This window comes from Mastigoproctus giganteus, chromosome 8, assembly GCF_048544385.1.
Source record: "Mastigoproctus giganteus isolate SK-2022 chromosome 8, ASM4854438v1, whole genome shotgun sequence".
Taxonomy (NCBI): Eukaryota; Metazoa; Arthropoda; class Arachnida; order Uropygi; family Thelyphonidae; genus Mastigoproctus; species Mastigoproctus giganteus.
In genome coordinates, this window is record NC_143582.1 from 178,365,336 (window position 1) to 178,380,788 (window position 15,453).

At 41.4% G+C, this 15,453-nt stretch overlaps 1 protein-coding gene across 3 annotated transcripts in view; it reads right to left on the bottom strand.

The window, feature by feature from the left end:
• Graf (GTPase regulator associated with FAK) overlaps positions 1 to 15,453 on the bottom strand; it is a 537,792-nt gene that overhangs the window by 157,759 nt on the left and 364,580 nt on the right. For all 3 annotated transcript variants that reach the window (XM_090379073.1, XM_090379075.1, XM_090379076.1), the window contains one exon: positions 15,033 to 15,091. In XM_090379073.1, coding sequence (XP_090235199.1) covers positions 15,033 to 15,091 — 59 coding nt within the window. The remainder of the gene's footprint in view (positions 1 to 15,032; positions 15,092 to 15,453) is intronic.

The window sequence follows — 15,453 nt, forward strand, 5'->3', positions numbered from 1 at the left end:
TTGGTGACTCTATTGTCAGGGAAGCGGGGAACATGCTTTGTAAAAAGGATAGGTGGAATAGGACCAGGGTATGTCTGCCAGGGGCAAAGGTTGATGACGTTGTAGAGCGGATATCATCTTTTAAGGGCACAAAAGGTGATATAGTTTTACACGTTGGCACTAAAGATATTAAGAGTAGGAGACCAGCGGAATTACTTAGCAAGTACAGTTGGTACTTGCTAAGTAATTCCGCAGTTGAAAAAAAGGTCACTGTTGAAAAAAAGCCGTGAATTAGGGTTGAATTTGAAAGTGTCTGCAATTCTGCCCAGACACGATAGGAGGAAGTATATGATGAGAGCCTTGTCGATCAATTCGGCCCTGGAAAGATTGTGCAAAGCTCAAGGGGTAGAATTTTTTTCAGCCTGGACTGTACTTGTTAACAGGAGAGATTGCTTCTACAGGGATGGGATAAACTTAAATAGGAAGGGTGCAAGAATTTTTGCTGATGCTGTCGAGGCAGAGTGCCGACCGGGCTAGCCGAGTGGGTAAAGCACCTACCCGGCAACCCAAAGGTCGCGGGTTCGATTCCCGCCTCGGGCTTGGATCAAAGTACTGCAAAAACCTTGGGAGGTGCAATATGGCCACAGAAGCTGATGCGCCAACAACTACCAAATAAATAAAAAAAAAAAAAAAAAAAACGAGGCAGAGTTAGGTGGGTCGGAAAACTGCTAGTTGGGGGGAGATACAAGGACTAAGAGATTAACAGTAGCCACTGGCAGAGGTGGAAGTGATTCTTGCACTGCTTCTATTGAAATGAGCAGAAGCCTGAAAAACAAGATGCAGGATATTTCAGAGACTGCTGGGAGTCATTACGGTACAAGTAAACATGTGGGTTGTGTTAGGGTAGCCAAGAATAGAAACAGGTGCATGTATACCTGCGTGTACACCAATGCTAGGAGTTTGGTAAATAAATTTGATGAATTTGAGGTATTGCTCAAAACATCAAAGGCAGATATTGTTGGGATATCAGAGAATGCGGAACTGGAATTTGGGGAATACAATGTGTATAGAAAGGATAGACAGGACAGGAGGGGAGGAGGGGTTATGCTATTAGTTAAGAAACACAAAGTCCAAGGCAGTGAAGCCAGTCGACATCGATGGACAGGGCAGTGTCGAGTCAGTTTGGTGTGACATAAGCATAGGGAAATAAAAATTGAGTAGGAATGTGCTATAGGCCTAATGACTCTGATGAGTATAATAAGATATTGTACAGGGAAATAGAGTGGGCCAGTAAATCAGAGAGTCTTATAATGGGGGATTTTAATTTCCCAGATATTGACTGGAATTTGTGGGTTGGTCACTCGCACACTAGCAAGGCTTTTGTGGATTTATTGGATGATTGTTTTCTACATCAGCATGTTCGTCAGGCAACAAGAGGGAGCAATACTCTTGATCTGATTATCAGTAGTGATTCTTCATGCATTAAGAATCTGCAGATAAATGAACCACTAGGTGGCAGTGATCACAGTGTGTTGAAGTGGGATTTACTCAAGGAGGTAACTACCATCAGAGGTAAAGGGAAGGGTTTTTGTTTTCGTAAAGGCGACTATGATGGTCTGAAACAGTATTTAAATTCTATACAGTGGGACGAACTGATGATGTTACCAACAGCAAACTCAAAATGGGAAGCATTCAAGGAACTAATCTTGGAGGCTACCAGGCATTACATACCAACTAAGAAATATTGTTCAAGGTTTAGGCCTAAATGGTTGTCAGATGAACTAATGAGACATATGGCAGAGAAGAAAAATGCATGGGATATATACAAATTAACAAGTGACACAGAAGCCTATGATAGATACAAGTTGATCTGTAACCAAGTTACAAAGAAGGTTAGGCAGGCGAAGGCAGACTACGAGAAATCCTTGGCAAGGAATGCAAAGAAAAACAACAAAGAGTTCTTTACCTATGTAAACTCTAGAAGGAAGGGGATGAATCAGATTGGTCCACTGGATATTGATGGTTCAACAGTTGAGGATCCTGCTCAGGTGGCTAACAATTTAAACGAGTATTTTGCATCTACATTCACGCATGAGGAGTTATTCAGGAAGGAGAATGATGTAGGTAAACTAAACATTGGCAGTGAGCTGGATGATTTTGTAATAACTGAGAATAAAGTGGAGAGATTGTTGAGGATAAACATAAAAAAGGCACCTGGGGTGGATGGGATCTATCCAGTTATATTAAAGGAGGCAGCAAAGGAAGTAAGCAAACCCCTACCCATAATTATGAGAGCTTCTTTGGACTCAGGGGAGGTACCCATAGACTGGAAATGTGCAAATGTGACCCCAATTCACAAAGGAGGATCAAAGGCTGACACAAGTAATTATAGACCTGTTAGTTTAACTTCTGTTCCAGGTAAATTAATGGAGGCACTGGTTAAAGAAGCACTGCAGGATCATCTAGACAAGAATTCAGTTATAGCTCAGACACAGCATGGTTTTGTAAAGGGCAGGTCTTGCCTGACCAATTTGATTGGATACTATGATGTAGTCACAAAAGAACTGGATGCAGGGAATAACTTTGATATTATATATTTGGATCTTAGAAAGGCTTTTGATACTGTTGCACATGGAAGACTGCTGCACAAATTGGAGCAGTGTGACATTGGAGGCAAATTGCTGCTATGGATAAAGGGGTGGTTGAGGGGGAGAAGACAGAGAGTGGTAATCAATGGTCACTGCTCAACGTGGACTAATGTTATTAGTGGAGTTCCTCAGGGTTCAGTGTTGGGTCCATTGTTGTTTTCAGTGTTTATGAATGATATTGATGATGGGATATCAAGTTTAATGTCCAAGTTTGCAGATGATACAAAGGTTGGCAGGGTTGTTAAGGAGACACCACTGATGCTATGCTGCTGCAACAGGATCTGAAAAGGTTGAACAGATGGGCTGAGAGCTGGCAAATGAAGTTTAACATTGACAAATGTAAAGTACTACATATGGGAAACAGTAACCCCAGAGCAACGTATCAACTCTGCGGTACTACATTGACAGTGGTGGAGAATGAAAAGGACCTGGGGGTTATTGTGCAGGCAGATATGAAGTTCTCTGAGCAGTGCAGACGAGCTGCAAGAGTAGCTCATGGAGTACTGTCAATGATATACAGGAATTTTTCTAGTAGGGATAAGGAGGTGATTATTCCCTTGTATAAAGCAATGGTTAGGCCACATCTTGAGTACTGTGTACAGGTCTGGAGGCCTCATTTCAAGAAGGATGTAGAGCTGCTGGAACGGGTACAGAGAAGGGCAACAAGATTAGTGAATGGAACAAAGGGTTGCTCTTACGAAGAAAGGCTTAAGTTTTGCAAATTACAGAGTCTGGAGACTAGGCACCGGCGAGGTGATCTGATAGAGGTGTATAAGGCTTTGAATGGTTTGAGCATGCTTAATGCCAATGGGATTCTTCATCTTGCTCAGAATAATCAGCTCAGAGGGCATAAATTCAAATTGAGGAAGGACGGATGTCGGATAGATGTGCGGAAATTGGCCTTTGGCCAGCGGGTGATTGGTTGGTGGAACCGACTTCCATCACTTGTTGTTGAAGTTGATAGCCTAAACAAATTTAAGGCTCAACTGGACAGGTATTTCGAGCAAACGGAGGGGAGAAATTGGAGTGGTGTGTTTTTTTTTTTTTTTTTTGGCTGATGCTGAATAAGCTTGCTTTCTTGCATCATATGCATCTACTAATGCTAATGCTAATTGCCAGGAATCTTTGAGGGCATTCCAGTCAGCATAATTGATCTTCCACTGTGGTAGCCTAGATGGGTAGCACAGTCTCCCATTGCAAAGGGTGGATATCACGGGGAAGTGATCGCTACCATAAGGGGTTTCTTTAATCAGAGAGGATTTTCTCCTCAGTAACCTCCCATCTGCGAAAAGATCCAAACCTCCCAAACACTTCCTAGTTCATTTCACAAATATACGTGGTCTCAGTTATAATCTCATTGATGCCCATTTCCACTTACAGTCTTCCAAACACCATGTACTTTTTGTGACAGAATCTCAGTTATCGCTTGATTTAACCACTGCTCATCTCAGTTGCCCATATTATTCGCTGTATGATTCCTTTCACCTCAAGGTGGTACTTGTGCATGTGTCCTTGCCGATATTCTCTGTCAGAGACTTGGTAATTTGGATTCTCCTCTTTTCGATCTTCTCTAGCTTAAAATCTCTCTACCTCATTGTGTCAAATTCATCTGTTGTCTCTACCGTTCTCCAAACTCCACTAATCACTTGGAGCTCTTTGACTTCCTCTCTTTGCAACTTGACTTTCTCCAGTCTAACTTTCCTAACAGTGAGGAAATTTTCCTTGGTGATTTCAATGTCAACTCCAATGGCTTCCCTTTTTTGCAGTCACACCAACCCAGCTGATCGAGATGCCGAGGCTTTTGCAATTACTAATGACCTTGCACAGATTGTTCATGTACCTACAAGAATACCGGACAATCCTAACCACACAGCCAATATGCTTGATCTTTTTCTCACAAACAACCCCACTAAGTATACAGTTGTACTGAGTGGTCCTTTAGGCACTTCAGATGACAACTTGGTGACTGTCCTCCAATGGAGACCTTATCTCATGGCTATTCCCAACCTCATGTTGTTTAGCATTACAAGAACGCAAAATTGGATGACCTGTTAGATTTCTTTTCTTCTTTTCCTTGGTCGGATTACTGTTTCAAAACTTCTGATGTCAACCTCTCCTCAGATCGTGTCAGTGAAATTATTCTTGTAGGAATGGAATCCTTTATTCCACGCACTCCACTTTAAAATCTCGTCCTTTATCTAAACCTTGATTTTGCAATAAACGTGCTAAGGCTGTTCAAGAGAAGAATGTTACATTTCGTAATTGGCTTGTTTCCAATTCTTCAGTTTTATTTTCTGCTTACACCACAACTTGCAACAATTGTAAAGCAGTTATTAATCAGTCCAAACTAGATTTCTGAACAGGCTAAGAGTAGAAAACTTGCTTCTTGCCCTAATGGTAGCCAAGCATTCTGGTCTCCTGCCATAGCTATTGGCTGCAACTTTAGCCCATCTCTGCTTCCACCTCTGTCAAAACCAGATGGTCTATTGTCACTTCAGCCAAAGATAAAGCTGACCTTCTGAAATCCCATTTTTCTTCCAAATCATGTATTAATGATCTCGGTAACACCTCCCACCATTCCCGCACACTCCATTCAATGCCTCCTGTGGTCTTTTGTCAAAAGGATTTTGATGAATCTTGATGCTAAGGAAGCCCCAGTTCCTGATGGTATTTCTCCACTTGTTCTCAAAACCTGCGTTCCTGAACTTGATACTGTCCTTTGCCGCCTTTTTCAACTTTGGGTTTGGAATATATGGCCTTACATTGCCATTTGTGTATGCTGCTTTTATTGAATTTGGAGACATTGTAGAATTAAATGTAAGGAGTTTCTAGTTGATACTGACTTCCCATCCTTATGCATGGAAATTCTTTTATACAACTATCACTCCTGTGGCTTCAATTCAGAGAGGATTTCTTCCTTGGTAACTCAAGCAGGTCCCGCTCTGAGATCACATTCCTTAATGAATTTAGAGTTCTGTGTGGTGTCACAGAACTTGTTATCCATCCCCAGTCCATCTGACCGGCAAGGAACTTTACAGTCAATGTTATGCAGTCAGGATAGTATGCCACCGATTTTTATCTTCTGACATATCGCTTCCCATCTGAGCCATGTAGGTTGAATTTCGATTCGTCAGAAAAGGTGACGGTGTCCCATTGCTCTTTTGTCCATGAAACATGCATTTAGTAGTTGTAGTAGTAGTAGTGGCGTGTGATGCAAGAAAGCAAGTGTATGAGCTTATGCAGCACCAGCCAAAAAAAAAAATTTCACACAACCATTCCCTCTAAATGTTTCTCCAGTTCCTCCTTAAATTTATTTAACCTATCAACTTCCGCGACAGATGGAAAGTTTGTTCGAGCAATTAACCACCCGCTGGCTAAATGCAAATTTCCACACATCTATTCTACATCTCTTTCCTTAATTTGAATTTATGCCCCCTTAGGTTCGTAATCTGAACAAGTGGAAGAATCCCATCAGATTTCGGCATGCTCAACCCATTCAAGGCCTTAAACACCTCAATCAGATCACTGCGCAGGTGCCTAGTCTCCAGCCACTGCAATCTGAGGAACTTAGGCCTCTCTTGGTTTATTTATTTATTTAATTTGATTTTTTTATGGTGCATTGCCAGCTAAGGCCATAATGCGCCAAGTCAAATTTAAAATGCTACTAAACATTTTGGTAGCCAAGGCTACCACGTCAAACAATTAATTTTTATGTAAAAAAGGTACAAATTAAAAGCATAAAAAGTATAAAACTTAGATCTTTGTATAAAAATTAAAAGATTGTAAAAAGTTAAAGACGTTGGACATATTGTCTCTGTCACCTATTATCTGACTGAGTGTAAATGGCTCAGTCAAATTATTAAAAGCGGTAAAACACAAGCATCGTGCTTCTATAAAAACAGGACATTCTATTAAAATATGACGGATGGTTAAAATAATGTTACACATCTCACACATAGGTGGGTCATCCGCTCTCAGCAAGTAGGAAAGGGTTAGATGGCTATGACCTATGCAGAGCCGAGCAAGAACAACTTCCTCTCTTCGGATCCTGCATAGACTGGACTGCCATTGCGTAATTACAGGCTTAATGTGATGTAGTTTATTTGTGGCCTGTCTGTGCCAAGAATCTTGCCACTGGGAAAGTAATTTAGAACGTATTATTTGCCTGTAGTCTGTATAGGGGACTGATTATCCAGTGAAATGGCTGATTTGGCAGCGGCAGTAGCTGATTCATTTCCCCGGATCCCAATGTGGCTTGGGATCCAGCAAAAGCGAATATTGAATTCTAATTTCACGAGAGAAAAAAGAATCTGCCGGATCCTGGACAGGATCGGATGAGGGTTAAAACTCACCGATACCAGAGCCTGTAACACGCTAGATTTAGTATTAGTATTAGTAACGGCCGCATGGTGCAAGAAAGCCTATGGCTTATGCTGCACCAGCCAAAACAAAAAAAAAAAAAAAAAAATCCGAACAAAACAATGATAAAAACAAAAAAAAAATAAATAAATAAATAAATAACTAAATAATAATAATTAATAAATAAAAAAAAATAAAATAAAAAGGAAATTAAACCTATCAACCTATGTGCTTCCCTTACCCGAAAGTACTATCCAGATGACCTTTGAATTTCCCCAAACTGTCGGCCTCTACCACCCATGAAGGCAACTTATTCCAGTAATTTATAACTCGCTGGCTAAAATAGAACTTCCTGCAATCCAATCTAAACATTTCCCCCCGTAACTTGAATTTATGTCCCCTAGTTCTAGCATCATTTATAATCTTGAAAATTTTGTCCTCATTCATTTTACTGATGCCTCTCAGAGCCTTAAATACCTCAATCAAATCTCCTCTAAGGTGTCTAGTTTCCAAACTCTGCAACCCACATATTCGAAGTCTTTCTTCATAAGGACGCCTTTTTGCCGATCTCACCAGGCGAGTTACCCTTCTTTGCACCCTTTCAAGAAGCTCGATGTCTTTCTTCAGGTGCGGTCTCCATACTTGAACACAGTATTCAAAGTGTGGTCTAACATAAGCCTTATATAATGGGATTATCACGTCCATATCTCTACTTGCAAAAGTTCGATAGATCATCGATAGGACACCATGGGCCTTCCTTGCAACCTGTTTACAATGCTCAGAGAATTTCATGTCTGACCGTATCGTAACACCCAAGTCCCTTTCCTCCAGTACTGGGTTTAGTTGAACTCCACCAAGTGAATAAGTTTTTTTGGGATTACTGTTTCCCAGGTGTAATACCTTACACTTTGTTGGATTAAAGCACAGCTGCCATTTTTCTGACCATTCCTGAAGTCTATCTAGGTCTCTCTGAAGAAGCTCAGCTTGACAGTGATCATTAACTACTCTCCCAATTTTAACATCATCTGCAAATTTAGACATCACGCCCTCTATCCCTTCATCAATGTCGTTTATGAAAATTAAAAACAACAGTGGTCCTAATACTGATCCTTTCAGAACCCCACTTCTTACATCAACCCAATCTGAGGAATAGCCATTTATCACAACCCTCTGCCTCCTGCCCTGAAGCCATCCTTCTATCCATCTAAGGATTTTCCCAGTGATTCCAACCTGTTCCAGCTTATAAAGCAACCGCTCATGTGGGACTGAGTCAAAAGCTTTGCTGAAATCTAAATAAACAATGTCGAAATTATTCCCTAAATCCAGCTCGTGAGTGACCCTTTCGAAATAGCGAACCAGATTTGTTAAACATGATTTTCCCTTTATGAAACCATGCTGAGTATCCTTGAGAATTTCAATTCGATCCAAATGATCCTGAATTCCACCCTTGATCATTGCCTCCATGATTTTCCCTACTACTGAAGTCAGACTGACAGGTCGATAATTTCCAACTTCACTTTTAGAGCCACCCTTATGTATGGGAGATACATTTGCACTTTTCCAATCCAAGGGAATCTCCCCAGAGTCTAATGATGCTCGCATAATTAGCCTCAATGGTTCAATGCACTCGCTTGCCGCCTCTCTTAAGATTATAGGGTATATTCCATCAACTCCAGGAGCCTTACTGGTCTGTAGGCTCGAAAGTTTTTTCATTAAATAATCTTGCGAAATTTCAATATCATTAATTACATATTTTTTAACTTCGCTCCCACAATTTCCCTTTGCCACAAAAGGCTTTTCATTTGTAAATATCGATGCAAAATAACTGTTGAGTTCATCTGCAACGGCAGCTGGTGTATTTATTACTATCCCCTTTCCCTTACATAAAGGTCCGATCTGGTTTGTCCTGCTCTTCTTGATTGCAGATGAATCGCAATAAATCATATACCTCTAGTAGTTGCGATTTTTAATGTGATCTAGGGCTGTTTGTATTGCATGCAACTCTGCAGTATAAATTCTAGTTTCTTGTGGGATCTTAGAGGATAATATTTTTTGAGGGAACACAACAGCAGATCCCACATAACATTCTAACTTTGAGCCATCTGTGTGTAGTCTGGCAGAAAGTCAGAATACTGCTGTCTATGTGATGGAAAGAGTTGCTGGTAGACAGATGGCGGTGTAGTAGCCTTCTCCCAGATCTTAAGGGAGAAGTCGCAAGTTGGAAAATAAGCATGCCAGGGTGGAAAGAATTGCCTTGGTGACTGGGCAACGTTGTATACCGTCAAGTTTAGCTCATTCAGCAGCCCTTGAATGCAAATACCAAAAGGTTTGTTGGCAGTCCGACGGGTGTTGTAGAGGTTTTCCCAGCGCGGCTCAAAAACGGATGGCCACGTGGGATGATCGGGCAGGGATTTTAATTTGAAGGCATACTGTAAGGACAACTGCTTATGTCGAAGAGACAGAGATGGTTCATTTGCTTCAACGTAAAGGCTCTGGACAGGAGATGTGCGAAATGCTCCAGTGGCTGTCCGAATGGCTTGATGGTGAATTGGATCTAACCACCGAAGTGAACTATCTCTAGCAGAACCGTAAACCTGAAACCCATAGTCAAGTTTGGAACGGACAAGTGCTTGGTAGAGATGAAGAAGGGTAGAACGATCTGCGCCCCATGAAGTTGAAGAAAGGGCATGAAGGATGTTAAGCCCTTTGACACCTCTTGTCCTCAGCTGACGAATATGTTGTAAAAATGTCAGCTTTTTGTCGAAAATAAGTCCAAGGAATTTGAATTCTGCTACAACTGGAATGTTATTTTGGTTAAGCCTTAATTCTGGGTCAGGATGAGGATTACGTTTGCCACAGAAGTGTACACAAACAGTCTTCTGTGATGAAAATCTGAACCCATTAGCCAAAGACCAAGCTGTAAGATGATCAACGGTTTTCTGCAGTTGCCTTTCAATGACCCTCATATTGCATGAATGACAAAATATAGCAAAGTCGTCAACATAGAGGGCATTGTTTACAGTGGGTGGAAGTTGTTCTGTGATAGAGTTTATTTTGATTTGCGAAAAGTGTGACCCTTAGAACGGATCCTTGTGGGACTCCCTCTTCCTGAGAGAAAACTCGAGAGAGGGTGGATCCTAAACGGACTTGAAATTGGCGATTCAAAAGAAAGTTTTTAATAAAAACAGGAAGGTTACCTCTAAGACCAAAGTTATAGAGGTCTTTTAAAATTCCAAATCGCCAGGCTGTGTCGTACGCTTTTTCAATATCAAAGAAAACTGCTACCAAATGCTCGGATTTAATAAAAGCATCACGAATGGACGTTTCCAATCGGATTAAATGATCCAGAGTGGATCTATTTCTTCGGAAGGAGCACTATGTCCTGGAAAGCAGACCATTTGTTTCTAAATACGATACGAGGCGTGCATTAACCATTCTTTCCAGGACTTTGCACAAACAGCTTGTCAGAGCAATAGGACGATAGTTACTTGGATTGCTAGGATCTTTTCCTGGTTTTGGGAAAGCAAGGACGATAGCCCTTTGCCAGGAATCCGGAAATTGTTTGTGAATAAAAATTCTGTTAAACAAAACTAAAAGGTGATCCTTAGATTGTGGTAAGAGGTGTTTTAACATTTCGTAGTGGATGTCATCGGGCCCCACAGCACTTGCATGCGTGAGAAAGAGTGCTGCATTTAACTCTTCCTGTAAAAAGGGCTTGTTATACGATTCAAGCCCTTTTGAAGAGAAGTTCTGTGGGTTTTTCTCAATTTTCTTTTTCAGGGCCAAAAGCTCTGCGGGAACAGATGTTATTACAGAGATTTTGCAAATGTTTCCCCTAGGCTATTTACAACTGCAGTTCGATCTGCAATTGGACATCCGTTGTTCTTGAGGATCACTGAAGGGCATGGTGAATATTTTCCCTTCATTTTCCGGATCTTATCCCAGACTACTTTCGAGCTAGCAGCCTGAGTTATGGAAGATGTAAAACGAATCCAAGATTTCCTTTGGCTCTGACGTCGTACATAACGCGCTTTCGCACGTGCATGTTTGAATGATATTAAATTTTCAGTCGTGGGATATCGGCGGAATATCCCCCAGGCTTTGTTTTGTGCTTTTTTTTGCTGCCGTACATTCTGAATTCCACCAAGGTTTAGGAAATAGTGGGAACCGGCTGGATGATTTTGGGATTGCAATTGCAGATGCTTGGACAATCGTTTCTGTGACATACATGGCTGCTTCATTGTTTGGCTCCTGACTGACTGTAGCAATGTCAAGGTTTGCCAGATATTGAAAGGCATTCCAGTCAGCCTGATCAATCTTCCACTGCGGTAAACTAAATGGCAAACATGGTCTACCACTAGTTAGGATGGTTATCACGGGGAAGTGATCGCTTCCATATGGATTTTCTTCTACCTCCCAAGTAAGTGAAGGAAGGAGAGAAGGGGAGCAGATAGAAAGATCAATGGCAGAGAATGTATGGGTAGGCATATGGAAGAAGGTTTTTGTTCCCACATTTAAGAGGGAGAGGTCATTGTCAGTGAGCATATGCTCTATGACTCATCCCCTTCGATTGATGTTAGCACCACCCCACAGAGTATTATGTCCATTGAAATTCCCAAGAATTAAACAAGGGGAAGGCAATTGCATGATAAGATCATCAAGGTCTTTCTAGGGGATGTCAATCCCAGGTGGCAAATAAACAGAGCAGACAGTTAATAAGAACCCCACTGTAAGGCGAATTGCTACAGCCTCAATGCTAGTTGTAAGCTGCAAAGGCTGAAATGGGACCTGATTGCCGATGAGGATTGCGACTCCTCCGTGAAGAGGACCATCTACAATTCTATCCTTACAAATGATGGTAATGTTATGCATGGTGGGGTCATCATTTGCCTTTAAATAAGTCTCCTGTATGCAAAAGCAAGCTGGTTTGTGCTTTTGCAGGAGTGCCTTGATGTCATCAGTATTTTGCCGGAATCCACGACAGTTCCACTGTAGGAATTTAGCCATTATTTTGGCTTGGTGGGTCCATCAGGCGGCTTCCGAGGTGCTGAGGGCTTACCTTTTTCAGTCTTGGCTTTATCCTTCCTGGGGAAGTATGGACACTGTCCAGTGTCCATTTCCTCCTCAGCAAAGAGCTCCAAAACTGAGTCTTCTTGTACCTCCTTCTGCTCGACATCCATGTTTTCTTGGGTATTAAGGGATGCTTCACCTTTCTTATTCTTTTCTTTCAAAATTGCTTTTTTTTACTTGTGGAGCATTAGGAGGTACCGATATAGGAGTGGCAGCTGATTGGTCCTTCTGTGCAGGTTTTTGAGAACTTAAGAGATAACGTGCGATGGGAGTAAATGATTCATTTGGAGGGATGGTCATGTCCGTCTGAGTTCCAATGGAACATCTCCCTGCTACCTTCTGGGCGTAGGTAGGTTTGTTGATGTTGAGAGGTTTCACCGCTTTCCTTGCCTCCTGGTATGATATGTTTAGTTTCTTTAGAAGAAACTAAACATATCAACGAATTTCTTTTTCTTCTTTCCACCTCTGGCATGCTCGTGAATAGGCTGGATGTTCTCCCTCACAGTTAATGTAGGTGGGTTTTGTTGCTGAACATGCTGTTGTTTTGTGGTCCTTTGCAGCACATCAAGCACATGCAAGGACTCCACGGCAGGCCATTTTAGAATGTCCATACTTCTGGCATTTAAAACACCGTAAAGGGTTCGGAACATATGGACGCACTGAACAGTTGATGTAGCCAGCTTTAATCTCATCAGGAGGTTTGGGCGAGTCAGGATAATGCTCCTGGTTTTAACAAGTTTCCCATCCCTATGTGCACTAATTCTCTTGACGGCAATAACTCCCTGTGGTTTCAATTCCAAGCAGATTTCCTCCTCGGTTACGTTGAGAAGGTCCCATTCTGAAATGACACCTCTTGATGAATTGTGTGTTCTATGTGGTGTCACTTTTATGTGTACTCCTCCAATTGATGTTGCTCGGAGTAGCTGCTCAGACTGCCTGTCAGTTTTAGTTTCAATTAAAAGGTCTCCAGAACGGAGTCTCTTAACTGATTTGGGTGAACATGCTAACCCATCTAACGTATAAAAAAGGGTGACATTTTACCAATCGGTTTTTCACTGGTGGAGTGTATAATTAGGAACCTTGGGAGGCCCTGATGGTATTTCAGTTCGCTGCCTCTTTGTACTAATAATACTACTTGTGTCTTCGTCTCTGTTTGCAGATAGGGACCGGGTTGGGGGCCCTGAAGAAGTAAGTTTATCAGGATTCATGTAAATTTTAAGTGGTTCAGTGCCCCTGGGCTCCCCACCCACCACGGAGCCCAAAGGGACGCCCACTACCAGGCGTGCAATAAATGCGCTCGGGAGTGGGACGCCAGGGCTACCCAGACACCATACCTGCACCGCTGCCAGCCTGAATCCTGTCCCTCGGACCATGCGGGTAGGGGCATGGCATTGACACAGTTGACCTCGCAGGCGAGCCTACTAGCCGAATGATCCTAGCCGGGCCTTCCAGGACCACCCGTCTTGTCGAAGCAGGGGCCAAAGTGGTGTATTGAAGCTGGGCCCCTCAACCACCAGGATCACCCTTTCCAAATTTCCACGGGTCGCAGCGCACGGCAAACGCGCCGGATTCCACTGATGTCAGCCTGGAACCTGGGCTGTGGGCGTTGGATCCCAGTGATGCTAGTCTGGAAGTCCAGCAGCATCACTGGGAGGTCCCCTCACCACGTACAGGTGCCCACGTCGAGGGGCCTCTCTTGGTAAGAGGATCCCTTCATTCCCCTCACCAATGTTGTTGCCCTTCTCTGTACACGCTCAAGCAAATCTACATCCTTCCTAAAAAGAGGCCTCCAGACCTGTACGCAATACTCAAGGCGTGGCCTGACCAAGCAAGTCGCTTCTTCCTTGTTTGTTGTGTGAACAAAGGCTTCTTCTTGGGCAATAGGCATGCAGACCACATAACGAAAGTTGTCTTTGGATAGTTCATGCACTTGTTTCAACACTAGAGGCCATCTCAAAGTCCAGTTTTAGATCAGGAGCATTAGCATGGCGATTATGAAAGCATAGCCATTTCAAATATTGATCTCCTTGAAGGCGTAGTCACTCTCTTATGGCCTGATCCAGATCTTCTCTTCACATCCCCAGTTTCACGCTTTAATTTCAACATCCAGGATATTGTTGACTGGTGGCAGCCTATTTTATCAGCGATAGCATGTATAGAAAGCCCTTCCTGGGACAGAGCAACATCTACACTTTTTTTTCTTGGTGTCAACTGAATATATGGAGCCATGCTTACACCTCTGCAAAACAGGATACTAATGAGGCATGTATACCCTTCCAACACCGTATTTATAGAAGTGGCTGATGCAATGCCTTGCAATTACTGTTTGATGCAATAGAAGGGTTATCTGATGCAATACCTTTGCTTTGCGACAAAGATAATGACTGTCATCAAACAATATCTTATACATTTCACTACAAACATTACTTTTTTTAAGGTGATGCAGTTTTTTTGTCCACCACTGTAACTAATAGTAAACATAGAAAGCAATCTAACCTATATTAAGAAATATTATAGTTCTTCAATCTTACCATTGCAAGTAGAAAAATCTTTAAGCGTAACAGTATGTTAGTTTTATGATGCTATTCACAGCAGTTTCCTAAATGATAGTGCCTTTGTAAAAAGGTGCGTTTTAAAACCACCTTATTTCCAGCTACAATATAACTGAATGGCTAGCACCATCCATTCATATATTTTTTTTTTCAATGTGATTAAATATCTAACTTCCATCTGTACTGCCTTCCTGTTTATATTTATTTTGTATCTTTTCATTCTAACTAAATGCTGCTGCTATGCTAAATGCTTTTTTGGAACTTTTGGCATAGACTACTTAATGAACTAAGAATGACAGAATTAAGTTTTATAGAAAGAAAATAATGGGATGCCATGTTTATTAATTAAAATGGAGGACAAAAGAATATAATATTACATAAAAAAAAGGTATTATTACATAAAAAAGATATTTAATAGACATACTTGCAGAAGCTATAAATGCTCCGTGTAACCTGAATGTAAGTAATGGTTCGGGTAAATTTCTGGAAGGGAAAGAGAAAATATGAATCACATACACACAATATACTGAAATAATATTATTTTGGTACACTATATTTATACTTCAATGACTGTCTTTAATGAAAATTAACACAAAGTACTAAAAACAATTAATAAAACAATATTTCTAAAAAGGGTTTAGGTCTGAAAGCCTCATGTAAAATTTACTAGATGTGCAAGTTGGTGAAGGCATTCTTAATATGAGATATAACAAAAACAACACCATTTCCCATACTTTTTTTTGGTGATATATTACAAACTAAAATGATAATTTGCACTAAACTTGTGTGTCTAAAACAATATTTCTTAAAATATGATGTTCAGTATTTTTCAGATATAATTTTCC